The sequence below is a fragment of the Diceros bicornis genome, unplaced genomic scaffold (assembly GCF_020826845.1).
Source record: "Diceros bicornis minor isolate mBicDic1 unplaced genomic scaffold, mDicBic1.mat.cur scaffold_61_ctg1, whole genome shotgun sequence".
NCBI lineage: Eukaryota > Metazoa > Chordata > Mammalia > Perissodactyla > Rhinocerotidae > Diceros > Diceros bicornis.
In genome coordinates, this window is record NW_026691491.1 from 1,462,686 (window position 1) to 1,476,436 (window position 13,751).

Below are 13,751 nucleotides of genomic sequence, written 5' to 3' on the forward strand. Positions count from 1 at the left end.
CAGGAAGCCAGGCCCCTGCTGCTCCTTCTCTCTTCACTGCACCTCACAGGGAAGGGCATTCTGCCTGTCCCAGGGATGGGCACTGTGAGGTCACACAGGCCTTGTGGACACAGGGGCTGCACAGCCTTGGGCCAAATGGTGGATCTGGGACAGAACTGTGTGCTCCCTGGGACTGTGCAGTCTAGCCCGATAGTGGTCACTGCTGACAAACCAGTGAGTCACCCCCAGTGCCTTGTCGACAAGGATATGCCCCAGATGGCAATGAGAATTATCAGGGAACCTACAGATTCTTAATGGACCTTCCTGACAGATTCTTAATGGCCTCCATCGAGGCCCTGGCAGGAGGGGCCTAAGGATTGTGCAAAGGCTCAGACCACAGACTTCAAACATGAGAGCTGAGAAAGGAGAAGGGACATTAGAAGTTTCCAAGTGAAAAAGGATGCAAATGTCACCATTACACAGTGCCGTGGTCAGCCCCTACACTGTCACTCCGATGTGGCACAAGGGGGTCCCCTTCCTGAGTGAATGAAGGAGGAGTTCTGTGCAGGAACCATCCTGAGGGGATCCTAGGGAGCTGAGGACTTTGGCATGGCCTCAGGTCCAGCCTGGTGTCAGGGAATCCCAGGGGGCTGGAAAACACAGAAGCCATTTGCATGGGACCCCGAGACACCTTGTGCCTCTCCATCCATGGCTCAGGTTGACTGAGGGCCTCAACACACCCCGAGAGTCCAGAGGATGGGACCTTAGTCCGAGGTGTGTCTGGAGGAGGAGTGAAGGCCAGGGGCCAGGGCCTCTGGCTGGGAGGGGGAGCGGTCTCCTCTGTGGTCCCCTGAGCAAGTCACTGCCCCTCTGTGGGCCTCGGTCTCCTCATCTGGGAAATGGAGGGAGATGATCTGTGGTGCAGGCCTCACAGAGGTGATGAGGTACAAGGGGGAGAGGAATGTGCAGGAGCTTTGTGCTCCTCCTCCTTGAGGGGCTAGGGGACAGCACTGGTGACAGTCAGATGACACTGAGTCCTCAGGGGACCCTGGAGGCATGGGGAGTCCTCCTCACACTTTCCTGATGAGGAGAGAGGCTTAGGGGCCTGGGCAGGCCTGAGGGCACAGCGGAGGGAGTGTTGGAGCTGGGAGTGATCTAGCATCAGGGCACCCTGGAATGGGAGCAGCCATAGACACCAGATGTCCAGGGTCCAAGATCAGGGGCCTGGGAGACATGGGGAAGGGAACATGGCCTCCCTGAGCCTGTCCTTGACCCTGCAGGAAGTAACATCTGTGAGGGCCACCCTGGAGATGGACCCCCAGGGAGCCCAGGAGAGGCAGCAGCAGCAGGTGAGGTGGCCTGAGGGGGAGGGTCCAGGTGTCAGGGGAGGGGTCACTCTCCTCACGGCTGGAGGCCTCCCTAAGAGAGGGGTCCCTCCTCCTCCAGCCCAGCTCCAGGAGCCCAAGAGCCTGAAATGCCTGCCCTGGAAGTGACCAGGAGGAGGCCTGGAAGGGCTGGGCCCAGGATGTGTTAGGGAGGGGAGGGGCAGGGACCACATACCCTGGGATTTGCCAAAAGCCGCCCCTGGGAGGTGACTGGGGAAGTTGGGTGGTCCTGGAGGGGGCAACTGGGGGGAGGCCGCGGAGGGTCCTAGGCTGTTCTCTGTAGGAGTCTGTGGTGGGCAGGAGGCTGGGGTGAAGGGATTTGGGGGAGGGTCCATGGGGGCACCTGAGAGGTGGGACTCATCTCACCACTCCCACCCTGATTTCACAGGGTGTCGTCCCCTTCCTGGGCATGTTCCTCTATCACCTGAAGCTGCTGGACTTTGGGATGGCGGATGATCTGGAAGTGAGTGAGCCTGGAGGTGGGGCCAGGGAGCAGGATCCTGAGGTTTGGGAGGCGAGAGCCCTGCACTGGGACCTGAGCTCTCAGTATCTGGCAAACCTCCTCTCATGAGAGCCCCATGGCCACCCCTGGAGCTGGGGAGTCAGGCCCATCTTAGCAATGCGTGAATAGACGCTCCGCATAAGCCCCCCACTAGTCTACCTGGGCTGGTGAAGCTCATAGCTGCCTGCCTGCAGAGCTGCAGGAGGCTGTGTCTGAGATGGAGTCAGCCTCCCCCTCGGGCCCTGCCCCTGGGGGAGTGCCATCAGCCCCTGCAAGTGAGGAAGCACTTCTGTGTTCCAGCTGTCCCTTCCTCCCTGAGGCCTCAGTCTCCCCGTCTGTCATCAGAGAGGGTGTGCTACATAAGGTCTCTGGCCTCAGCTCCCCTGTCCCTCCTGCCCTGGAGCCCAGAGCCTGGCCCAGTGTCAAGTTCTCTTTGTGGAAGGTCTGCCCTCTGCTGGGCCCTGACATTCCTGCAGCCTGAGAAGGGGTGGGATGGGGCTTGGTTATGGGCTTAGGGGGCTGTTTCTAATGGACATTGGCTGTCTCCCTTCCAGGGAAATCGGGTCAACTTCCAGAAATGGTGTGAAGTGAGCAGCTATGGGGAGGGTGGGGATGTGGAAATCAGAGACCTCCCCTGGCAAGACTTTCTCTGGCCTCATCCCTTGGGTCTTACATTTATTGGGAGAGTCAGATCCACAGAGCTGGGAATCCCGTCACGTTGGCGGGTGCGGGAGGGGCTGGCATCAAGGACACCTTCCTGGATGAGGAACTAATTCAAGCCAAGCCAACTGTGAGGACAGGCAAGTCCTGAATGGACTGGGAAGGAAGGAGGGGTCCCGAGTGAGCACAGACCCCAGACCAGATCCTCACTCCGCACAAGTCCCTGGCAGCGTTCCCCACCCAAGCCCTGTCTGCATCCTGTCCTTCCTCCCAGAAATTCAAAGTCATCCGGAGGATCCAGCTGCTCCAGCAGGCTGCAAATGCATATGACCTGGAGCCCGACGAGCGATTTGGGGCCTGGTTCCAGGCCATGGAGCCCATCAGTGTCCATGAGAGGTGAGGGGGACAGGAGTTGGGTGAGGGCAGGCCAGACTCTCTCTGATGGCCAGCTCCAGAGCCTGTGGCCTGGCTCGCTGATCAGCCTCAGAACTCGTAGCGTGGTGACCCATGGGGCACCAGGACTCAGCTGCTGGCAGACTCTGGGAGGGGCACCTGAGGTGTGGCTCCTGGTAGCTCACAGGTCCACTCTGTCCTGTAGCTACTGGGTCTCTTGCCAGCTGGAGCCCGCACACCAGAAGGCGAGCAAAATGCGGCTCTTCAGGAGTAAGAGGAACTGGACATCCTCCAGTTCAGGGCCAAGTGAGTGTTCGGACCAACAGCGACTGAATCCAGGGGCTCAGTACAGCTTCGGGCTAAGCATGGGCCTAGATCCCAGCTCCAGTGCTGACCAGGCCTGGGACAGGCCGCTCCCCTCTCCTCTCTGGGACTCGGTTGCCTCCTCTGAAATGGGTGATGCTAAATGATGCCTCCTGCATCAGGGACAAACAGGGTGCTGTTGATGGACTGAGCACTCGGCACAGGGTTTAGATAAAAGTGAAGGGGGGCAGGGAGGTGTGCCGTGAATCTCAGGGAGGCACCCCAAAATAGTCTGTTTCTTCTCTTCAGCCACCGTGCCCTTGGCGATGAGCCATAACCCTCTGGAGACCACAAGTTCAGCTTCTCCTGAGCAGGGCCACTGGGACCCTCGGGGTGCACCGGGTCAGCTCTTCCCCCCCACCCCAAGTGAAGGAGACATCTGAATACTTTCCTTGGTTTCCCCTAAAGCCCCAGATGGAGGGCACGACCCCCCTCCAAATCCCTGACATCTGCACCCCAGGGACTGTTTATCCATTGAGGAGGAGCATTAGTATATGTTTAAGAGTAAATATCAGATTTGAATGTTGCAGTTAGTTCTGTTTCTGTCACAGCCTGGGTGTTGTGGTGTGGTTCTTTCACTTCTTATGCTCATGTAAATGAGACACAGAATCTCACATTCCGCCTTGAATTAAGAACACATGTATGGTCAGAGCTTATGGTATGTGGGAGAAGGGAGGACGGCCAGTCCCCTCCCTGGCTACTGAATGACACTCTCTAGTCCCCCTTCCTCAGAGGACAGGTGCATTTCAGTGTGGTTCACCTGGGCCAGGAGCAGAGACAGCCCCTCAGATCTCCCTGGATGTAGAGGTTGGAGGGGCTTTCCCAGGCAGAGCAACAACCACTGAAATGTAGATGTCTTTCAAATACCACTTGCCAGGACCATGTCCTTCCCCAGGACAGCAGCTGTCTTTCTACAGCTTTCCAGGAAGAAGGAATGTTTTCTGCTTGTCCCATTGAGGTTTCTTTTGACCAAATATTGGAAGTTACCATTTTCTAATCAGTCTCTGGATTTGCATCAACACTAAATGAGGAAAAAATGTAAAAAGATAAAAGTTTGCATGTGGAAAAGACAAGGCCAGAGGAAGACCATGTGCTGATGGACTAAGGGCCGACAGGACATCCCCATCAGGCCGCCTCTAGGGCTCCCTGTTCACCCTTCGCCTAGACTGGAATCCTCCTGGCATCCTGGCCCATGCCATGGAAGTCCTTTTCCCACTTGTTTCATATCCAGAGGAAAAGATTCATGATGCAGCTTTTAAACCTACAACAGGACTTTCTTCTATAAACCTTACCACTCCCTGTGAACTAGGATTTCCAGCATCCTCGCACTTCCTTATATGATTCTTTTTGGGCAGAAATTCCCTAGAAGGCCCCCAGCCTCTCTGTCAGGTACATCGTGGCCATTCCTCCCTGGCTGGGGCTGATGGATCAGGGGTGAGCTCTGGTTTGCCAAGATAATAGACCTTAATCCTGGCCACTGAATGACCGACACTGTCCATTGCTGCCTAGGGTGACATCTGGGACCTTGGTGTTCTGAGGTCCATGGTCTCAGACAATCACTAGTTTACACACTCAGTCGTGTTGTTACTGACTTGTCCCAAAGGGGCAGCTGGGCCTGAGCGCACAGAGCACGTAGCCCCTGGGATGACTGTGTTCTTTTCCCCAGTCTTTGCTGTGGTTATGTGGATGTGTGTTACAGGGATGTGAAACTTGCCTGTTGGGAGTTTTGAAAGATGAGGCACAGAGGGGCAGGTATAGCAGTGGGTCCAGCAGGGGAATGCAACCCATCTTAGACAACACAGACACAACAGACACAAACTTACCAATTAAAATACTGAAACGCTTCCCACATGGGTGGTAAACAGACACTACTCTGAGCTCACACCCAGAACCCACCCTACAACTAGGAGCTAAAGGGTTACCACCCGGCATTTTGAAAATCATGCCCTGGAAACACCCTGTAAGACAAGGGCCATTGTCTTGAATTCCTTGGTACTTCTTCCCCCTCCTTTCTGAAGGCTGCAAGTGTCACCCAGGGACGCCTTTTCAGTTCAGCCAGATGCAGAGTAGAAATCCTGGTTCCCACAGCACAGGCCCTTCCTGCCAGGGCACTGCCATACAGGAAAGAAAGAATTCACACCTCGGTGTAGACATGTAAACACACACAGGCATATCCCACCCAAACATCAAGGTGCATGAACTAGTAAGAGAGTAAAAGCCACTTCAGAAACACATCAAGCAATTGCAAAAAAAGGGTTTTTTTAAGAACCTGACTCAAATAAAATGCAAAACCAGGAAATCACCTTGAGAAAACTGGGGGACTTTGGATACTGACCAGATAGTTGATTATAGGAATGACACTTTTATTTTTGTGTGTGATAACATTAGTGTGTTTGTGTTCAAAAAATCCCTCATCTGTAAGAGAAACTGAAAATATTTACAGCTGAAATGATATGCTCTCAGCCATCTCAGCTGGTTAACTCTAGCGGGGTGGGTGTGAGGATAAATGAAGCCAGATGGTATACGAGTTGACAATCTTTGAAGCAAGTGACAGGTTCACAGAGGTTGATTTTTCTCTACTCTGAGATTTAGAGATTTTTGAAAACTTTCAGAACACAATTTTGATACAAATAGTATACTCGGTGTTCATGTTACAATGTTACAAATTAAAACATTGATTGAAAATATAAAGGAATGCTTCCCCTTCCTGATATAAAGAAACTCTCTCTCAGTCTCGTTCTGTGAATGACCTGATGATGCCACCAATTGTACTTACCACATGTTTATGGAGTAATTCCTATGTGCTCTGTGCTGTGTGCAAGGTGAACACATTTCCACGACTCTGGATCTGGTGTGGGAAGGAAGGCAATGAGCATGCTGCCAAGGTTCTCTACGGGGAAAATAATGCCTCCAGGGGGTATGCTCATTTTTAAGATTCCAAAATCAAAGCTACACAGGTTTGCCAGGTAACAAACAAGAGATACTTAATTCATGATACAGAAATGACCTCTGTCTGAATTAACATGTGACAAAGAAGAGAAAGATTGATGGATTTTATGTTAATATTAGATGCAAAATCATAGTTCTGGCCCCTGGCCTAGTGGTTAAGTTCGGCAAGCTCTGCTTTGGCAGCCCACGTTCTGTTCACAGGTGTGGACCTACAACACTCAGCAGCCATGCTGTGGCGGTGACCCACATACAAAGTAGAGGAAGATTGGCAACAAATGTTAGCTCAGGGTGAATCTCCCTCAGCTAAAAAAAAAAAAAAAATTACATGCAAAATCAGAATAATTTATGGAATCAGATTTAATATATATTAAAAGATAAATCTCATTCAAGTAGGTATCATCTCTTCATTGAGTTAACACTCAATGAAAAAACAGATATAAGTTCAAAACACTAATTCCTCAGCATCGATTATCCTATCAATTTTAATATAAAAAGGAAGAAAAATCATGGTAAATAAAAACTGATGTTATCATGAAAGGTAAAGATCACGATGGATGTTACAAAGAGATGCTGTGAGAGTCAAGCCTGTCTCATGGGGAATTTCTCAACCACATCACTCTCTTTTTTCTTCAGTACTGTTGTTGCTTTCCTCACTGTGTTTTCAGGATACCTCTCTTGGCTCCTTGCTCTCTCTGCCTCCCGGGCAATCTCGTCTGTCCTCGAGGCCACAGTCACTCCCTCCCATGCTTTTCTTCACTTTCTGTGTCTGTCTCCTGATATCGCCAAAAGATGCTCATTGCCTGCAGAGGGGCTATGAGAGACCCACACCCAAACCAGGACTCATCTCTGTCCAATATGGACACTGGCCAGGGGTGGGCTCTGGGCTGGTGTGCAGACCCCTCAGCTCCAGCCACGGCCCAGGGATTCACCTGGACCCCCCAGTGCAACTGATTTTAAGGTATTTGTGAATCCAAAGGACTTAAGAGTTCTCCTTCGCTGCTGCAGGCCTGGAGTCCCTGCAGTCTCCTGTATCCACAGACTTGCTGGGGATTCTCCAAGGTCTCCTCCCATTGACTGCACATGACCTCACTGCCAGGATGGGAAGTGATTCTAGTAACTGACCTCTGGAATATACAGCTGCTCAGCCTTCAGCCTGTATAGAACTTCAGTTTTCTACTTGGTTTTAGTTTCATGGTCTCATTGTTTCTACTATGAAGTTAGGACATATTTTTTGAGCTTTCTCTTTAAAAACAGAATAAAATGCAAAATTTGAACAAAGAGGAGGATGAAGACTACCATCCATGGAGAATGTTCTCAGCTCATTTGGATATTGTACCCTCTTTCTCTCCCTGGAGAAATGTGTCTCAAATCATACTGTCCATCACAATCATTGGAGAGGTTTTATAACTCAGATTGCTGGAACTCAACCCAAGTAGGTCTGGGGAGGCAACGGAGAATTTTCATTTCTAAGATGTTCCCAGCTGATGTTGATGCTGCTGATATAGGCACCACACGTTGAGACCGGGATTCTGGGACACTATCAAGCTGATGTGTCACTATCAGTGCAAATCCAGACCAACTTGCCTCCTCCGTCTTGCTTAAGAATGTTATTCTCTTCCCTTCTCTGTCATTGTCAACTATACACATGCTGGTACCCTGTAACCTACGTTATTGGGACACAGAGATCCAAGGACTCCATAACTCCTTTGAGTGTCCCATCTCTAATGAAATCACGCACTCTTCCACCCTTAGATACTCACTTCCACACCAGAGCCTGTTTTCACCCAAAATTCTCCTGCTTGCAAATCAGTAAGTCAGAAACACCACATTCCCTCCACAAATTTCCACATTTCTAGTTTTTACACAAAGAACTCTACTGTATATAACCATTCTTTAAGAAAATAGATTACTCCAGTTAGAGTATCTTAACAAGGCTCTCTTCCTTCTCTCTTCCTACTCCTCCCTATTAATCTTGGATTCTGTGGTCCATCATTTCAATAACCCACTCACCACGCTCCCTAATTCTTTAATCTCCTCATATCTGCCCTGCAAGCCTCTGACTTTGGATGATTCCAAATACCTGCCAGGCCATGTTGACACCTGCACTGAGGATCACCGCTGAAGAGAGAGCACACGAGGAGCCTGGGGGTCCCAACAGAGAATCAACAGCAACCAATGGGCCTCCATGCATTCTCTAACGCTTCCTGAATGCTCTGTTAATTTCTTTCCATTTCTTGAGTTCCATAAAACTATTTTCTCTTGACCTACTTCATATCTCACAGACAAATTGTTAACCACCACACAAGAACTATTTCACACTCTAGTCATCAGATCTAGAAATTTTCCTCATAAGCAATTCATTTATCACACCATTTTTGTTGTTTTATACAGATATTTTTCTTTCTTAGCTAAAACCATTCTGATTTTCATCTCATCTTTCCATTTCAATGACCTTATGCTTTCAATATTCGCAGTACTTTCAATCACCTCCCTACTGGGATCATGCCTCATGTTTCAAATATGCACAAATCTCTACCATCTACAAACCAATCCCTTATCCATTGTTCCTAATGCTCCTCACCTTCGATGTCCTCCCTCTCCTCCTCCTGCCAGGGACTCCTTGTGAAAAGTTCACTTACATCCCAATGCCTCTGTTTCCACGCTGGCAACCGATCCCATGTCCCCATTCTGTGGATGCTTGTCTTGCTAAGCTCACAGGTCAGGGGTCTTACTATTCCAATGTGGCCTTTTCATTATTTGTCTGACATGTCCTGCAGTAGCATGTGACTTTGTGGCCTTCAAGTTCCTTTAGAAAGCTCATTTGTCCTTGGGATCCACCAGTGCTACACTGTCCTTCTCCTGCTCCAAACTTCCTGAGTCACTTCTTGGCTTCTCTTTATAACCAACCCACAATGCCTGATGCTTCCCAGAAGTCAGCCCTGCTCTGACATCTGCTGTCCACCTGCACCCTCCTACTAGGCAATCATATCCATTTCCCTGGCTTCAAATACCACTAATGAGCTAAAAATGTTCAAAGAATCAGCACAGATCTGACTCTGCCCCCCAGACCCAAATATCTACCTGCCCACTCAGCCCATCAGTGATGACTCGACTCACAGTGTCCAGGTTCCAAATTGAAAAAAACACTTTCCCAAATAATTCACTTCTCTCTCAGTGTTCCCAAATTCACTTGTTTGTGCTAATATCCTGTCTGTCCCTGAGTGTCATTCTGGACACTCTGCCACCCCACATTCATGTCAATGAACCATCCATCCACCCTCCTGAATCCTCCTACAGATTCTTCACTTTTGAATTATTTCTAATCACCTTTCAGAAATGACACAAAATACCATTCCCACACAGTGAACTCTCCTGCTCTAGCAACCTAAATTACAAAACTCCATTTTTCCTCTTTGTTGATATTTTTTTCTACTTTACTTATATGTGCATCATCTCTTTCTTTCAATATTCAGTTCTCACTAAATGGGATACTCCATATAGACATGACTAATGTAGATTTTCTAGATGTTTCCCTCAACAGTGTTCTCATATGGCTTTGCACACAAAAAGAGCTCATATATTATATCTGTCTATCTACCTACCTACCTATCTACCTACCTACCTACCTACCTACCTACCTACCTAATTCAAATACTAACAGTTCACTTCCTGAAATATTTTAAACCCATCCACTTAACTACATTTATGCAAAGATATCAAGTTTTTTTGGTATACTGCAATAAATTGGCAATTACAGCTTAAGATTTCCAAATCCTCTCTCCCTGTAATCAGCCTACGAGATTCTAGTTACAGTGATCTGTTTAAAATGTAAAACTGATCATTTCACCTTACCTTTTAAATCCTCAATTTCTGTCTTCAGCAGATATTTTTCCTGTTGTCCTATCATAATTATTAATACTACCCTTTTCATTCCTCAATATGTTGCAGTTTGGAGAGAAAACTATTTGGTCGTTCTATTTATAGAGCACCTACTACATGCAAAACTCTGGTGTAAAACCTGTGATCTACAAAAAAGCTAAACAGACTCACTGCCCCTGTTTGACCTAGTCTTAACGTGAGGAAAGACATAATAAACTGCAAAGGATTTTTAACATGCCATGTGGAAATAAGCACTGTGATGAACAATAGGGCAGAGAGAGAGAGTTTGAGCTTGAGTACATTTTCAAGGTTAGATGTGTTTGTGTGTGTTTGTGTGTGTGCGCACGCGTGCATGTGCTGATGCATGCTGCCAGGATGGGATGAGTTGCTTTCTCCTGTGGGGTGGGGGAGCCTCCTTTGCTTTGGGAAAGTTCCTCTCTGTGCACCTACTATGGACTTTGTCATCCACGTGTATTAGTCACGGTTGTCTAGAGAAACAGAAATAGAATATATATAAACATAGAGATGTGGAGATGTATTACAGGAATTGGTTCATGAGGTTATGGAGGCAGAGAAGTCCCACACTGCCATCTGCAAGCTGGAGAACCAGACAAGCTGGTGGTATAACTCAGCTGAAGTCCAAAGGCCTGAGAACCAGCACCTCTAATGTCCAAGGGCAGGAAACAATGGGCGTCCCAGGTCAGGAGGAGAGAATGGACTCACCATTTCTTTTCCTTTTTGTTCTATTGAGCCCTCAACAGATTAGATGATGCCCCCACACACTGGTGAGGGTGGGCCTCTTAACATAGTCTATGGAATTGAATGCTAATCTCTTCCACAAACAGCCGTGTGAACACATCCAGAAATAATGCTTAACTAGCTTTCTGGGCATCCCTTAGCTCTGTCAAGTTGACACCTGAAATTAACCAAAAAGGGTCAAGTTACAGAAGTGAGATGGGGGGATCTTTCATTGGGTCAGGAAGGAAAAGGACTGAGGTGGTTTTGGAAGGATCTGGAATTTTCTGGACTTTCTTGAAGAGCTTTGATAGAGCAGTCTTAGCAGTCATGGAGAAGGAAGCCTATTTCAGAGGGTCAAAGAGTGACTGAGAAACGGAAGGGCAGAGAGGGAGTGGAGGTGGACAACTGTGCCTTGTGCCTCCTGACAACGGCCTCTGGATTTAACACAGTGATGGCTCCGTCCCAGAGCCCACAGCTTTGGTGTGGGGCTGACTCTTCCCTAGGACTAGGGTGTTCTAATTCCTCAGTGTGAGCTAATCTGCATATTCCAAATCCCCAATGTCCTAGCAATGGGGTGTCAAATGGCCCTCTCTGGTCCAACAGGATCCAGGCACAGGACCCTTTATGGGACAGGAGGAGGAGCTGGGTATACACGGGGTTCTTACCTGCCAGACCTGGAGTTCTGGGGAGTGGAGCTGAGTGAGGCCACAGTGTAGGAGCCGCTGACAGGGTTTGAGACCACCTGGGATGAGAGCAGAGTAGGGATGGGCATGGGGGACGGTCAGGACAAGACCTGCCCCCTCATTTGTATGCTGCATCTCTGTGCCTTGACACAATCTACTCCTCAAGTCTCGTTACCAAGAGCTGATTTCTTCCCTCATCGTATCTTTTCTTCCTTCTTCTTATATTGTTAAATTATTTTAAGTTAAATTTAGCTGGGTTTTCTCTCCCATACATTTAAAATTATTCCTTACTGATTCTTAGATGGAGACTATGATTTCAGTGAGTTACAATGAGAAATGAAGGAGTTCAGGGGTGATAACTGTGGACCTGAGAAATTTAAATGATGGCATGGGGCGTGGTCCATGATCTTCAGGACAGCCATATGATAAGCCACATGATAATCAGAATTTTTAAGACAAGGTACTGTTAGGTTTTATGATTTGAGTGAGAACAAAGGGAGAGGCCTACAATTGACACACAGTTTACCAACAGCAGAGAATCCTCCCTCACCTCTTCCAGCTCCTGGTGGTTCCTGCTTCCCTGTCTTGCGGCAGCAGATCTCCAATCTCTGCCTACGTCTTTCACATGATCTTCTTCCCTCCATGTCTCTGTGTCCTCATCTCTTCTTACAAGGATGCCAGTCACTGAATTGAGGGCCCACCCTAAATACAGGATGAGTTCATCTTCATATCTTTAATCATATCTGCAAAACAAAAATCATATCTGCATTTAGACCAGTTTCCAAATAAGGTCACTTTCTGAGGTTCAGGGTGGACATAAATTTTTGGGAGACTTTATTCAACCTACTACAGCCTCTACCCTATAGGTGAGGTTGGGAGAAATGCATCTTGGAAGTGACTGTCTTATGCCTGGTGGGACCTGAGGGGTTGCCTCATCATCAGCCATACAAAGTATACAGACGGCGTTCATGGCTCAGGCAGATCTGAATGGTAACAATATTGGAGGAGCAGTTTTCCTCAAAAGTACTTGATTCAATGTAAGAAAGTTAAAAACCATAATATAATTTGATTTTTTAATTGTGATGTTAATTCTTAAATTCATATGGAAATTTTACAAAGTGAAAAAATTTTGAAAACCAACCAAACAAAATAAACATGAGGGAGAATAAGGAAAAGGGTGACATATTAAAACATTTCCCCAGCTACGTTAACACAAATGGCAGAATAATATGCTCACAGAATCAGTCTCTCCACTGAAGCAAAGATTCAGTGGACAAAACTGACAGAATCAACTGTCTCAGAACTCCGGAACATAACAAAAATTATAGCAACCAGAGGAGTGATTAATGAAGGAAAACGTGGCTGGATTTGTGTAAGAAAGCATTGTGGTGTTTTTCTTAACACCTACCAGCTGCCATTCCCCAGTACAGCAGAGGTCGTGAGGCTGGGAGCCCACATTCCTTGCATGGCTACCTGGTGCCAGGGGACAAACATTGACCTTGTCCTTGAAACAGGGTGATTGTGTGACCGGGTGGTAGTGACCTGTCTGTTGTGTCCCTGAGGGACCAGTGCAGAAGCTGACATGGATTTCTCCCCCTCAGGCCTGAGGGACTTTCCTGGTGGTGTCATTGTCTGATGAAAGATTTAAAGCTCTATCCTACTGGTAGATGTCTGGGTAAGGGGTGATGAATGGGGTAAGCAGCAGACAGACCAAAAGATCTGGAAAGGAGGCATCTGAGGAGGAAGTTTTTTGGGGAATAAAAGCTTAGAAGGGCCACTGCATCTACATGGAAGGCAGAGTTCAATGTGCACGCCCAGGACTGGACGTATGCTCAGAAAAGACCTGAGAAGACCCGGGCTTGCATCTCTGGCAGATTTGTGGGCTCCATGTAAGTAGGTGGTGAAGTCTAAGGAAGAGTTGAAGGGGGACCAGCTGCAAACACTGGAGAGTTGGTTTTTGTTTGTTTGGTTTTTGGTTTTTTAAAATGTGTTCTTTTTGGATCCTTGCATTTAGAGGAATCTCTTTCAGGTCACTTGCAAACCATCAAGAGAAAAGGGATTTCAGCTATCACATACATCAAGGAATGTAGTCTTGGCAAAGATAATCTGAAAAGTCACTAAACAAAAGGATGATTTCAGCTCATAAAAAGCCACAACAGCAAAACCTGGGGAGGGGGGAGAATCTGATTTGCACAATCACCACATTATAATATGCAAAAT

The 13,751-nt window shown here is 47.9% G+C and overlaps 1 protein-coding gene across 1 annotated transcript; it reads left to right on the forward strand.

Annotated features, from left to right (window-relative positions):
• The first annotated feature begins 1,277 nt into the window (after positions 1 to 1,277).
• On the forward strand, positions 1,278 to 3,581 carry LOC131403236 (ral guanine nucleotide dissociation stimulator-like). The gene is made up of 4 exons (XM_058537518.1): positions 1,278 to 1,328; positions 1,753 to 1,827; positions 2,801 to 2,922; positions 3,532 to 3,581. The coding sequence occupies exons 1-4, from the start codon at positions 1,290 to 1,292 to the stop codon at positions 3,557 to 3,559; spliced, it is 264 nt and encodes an 87-aa protein (XP_058393501.1). The 5' UTR covers positions 1,278 to 1,289; the 3' UTR covers positions 3,560 to 3,581.
• The last annotated feature ends 10,170 nt before the right edge of the window (positions 3,582 to 13,751 follow it).

Coding starts and splice junctions, on each gene's coding strand:
- LOC131403236 (XM_058537518.1), top strand. CDS start 1,290: ATGGACCCCCAGGGAGCCCAGGAGAGGCAGCAGCAGCAG. Junction 1,329..1,752: donor AGGAGAGGCAGCAGCAGCAG/GTGAGGTGGCCT, acceptor CTGATTTCACAG/GGTGTCGTCCCCTTCCTGGG. Junction 1,828..2,800: donor GGATGGCGGATGATCTGGAA/GTGAGTGAGCCT, acceptor CCTTCCTCCCAG/AAATTCAAAGTCATCCGGAG.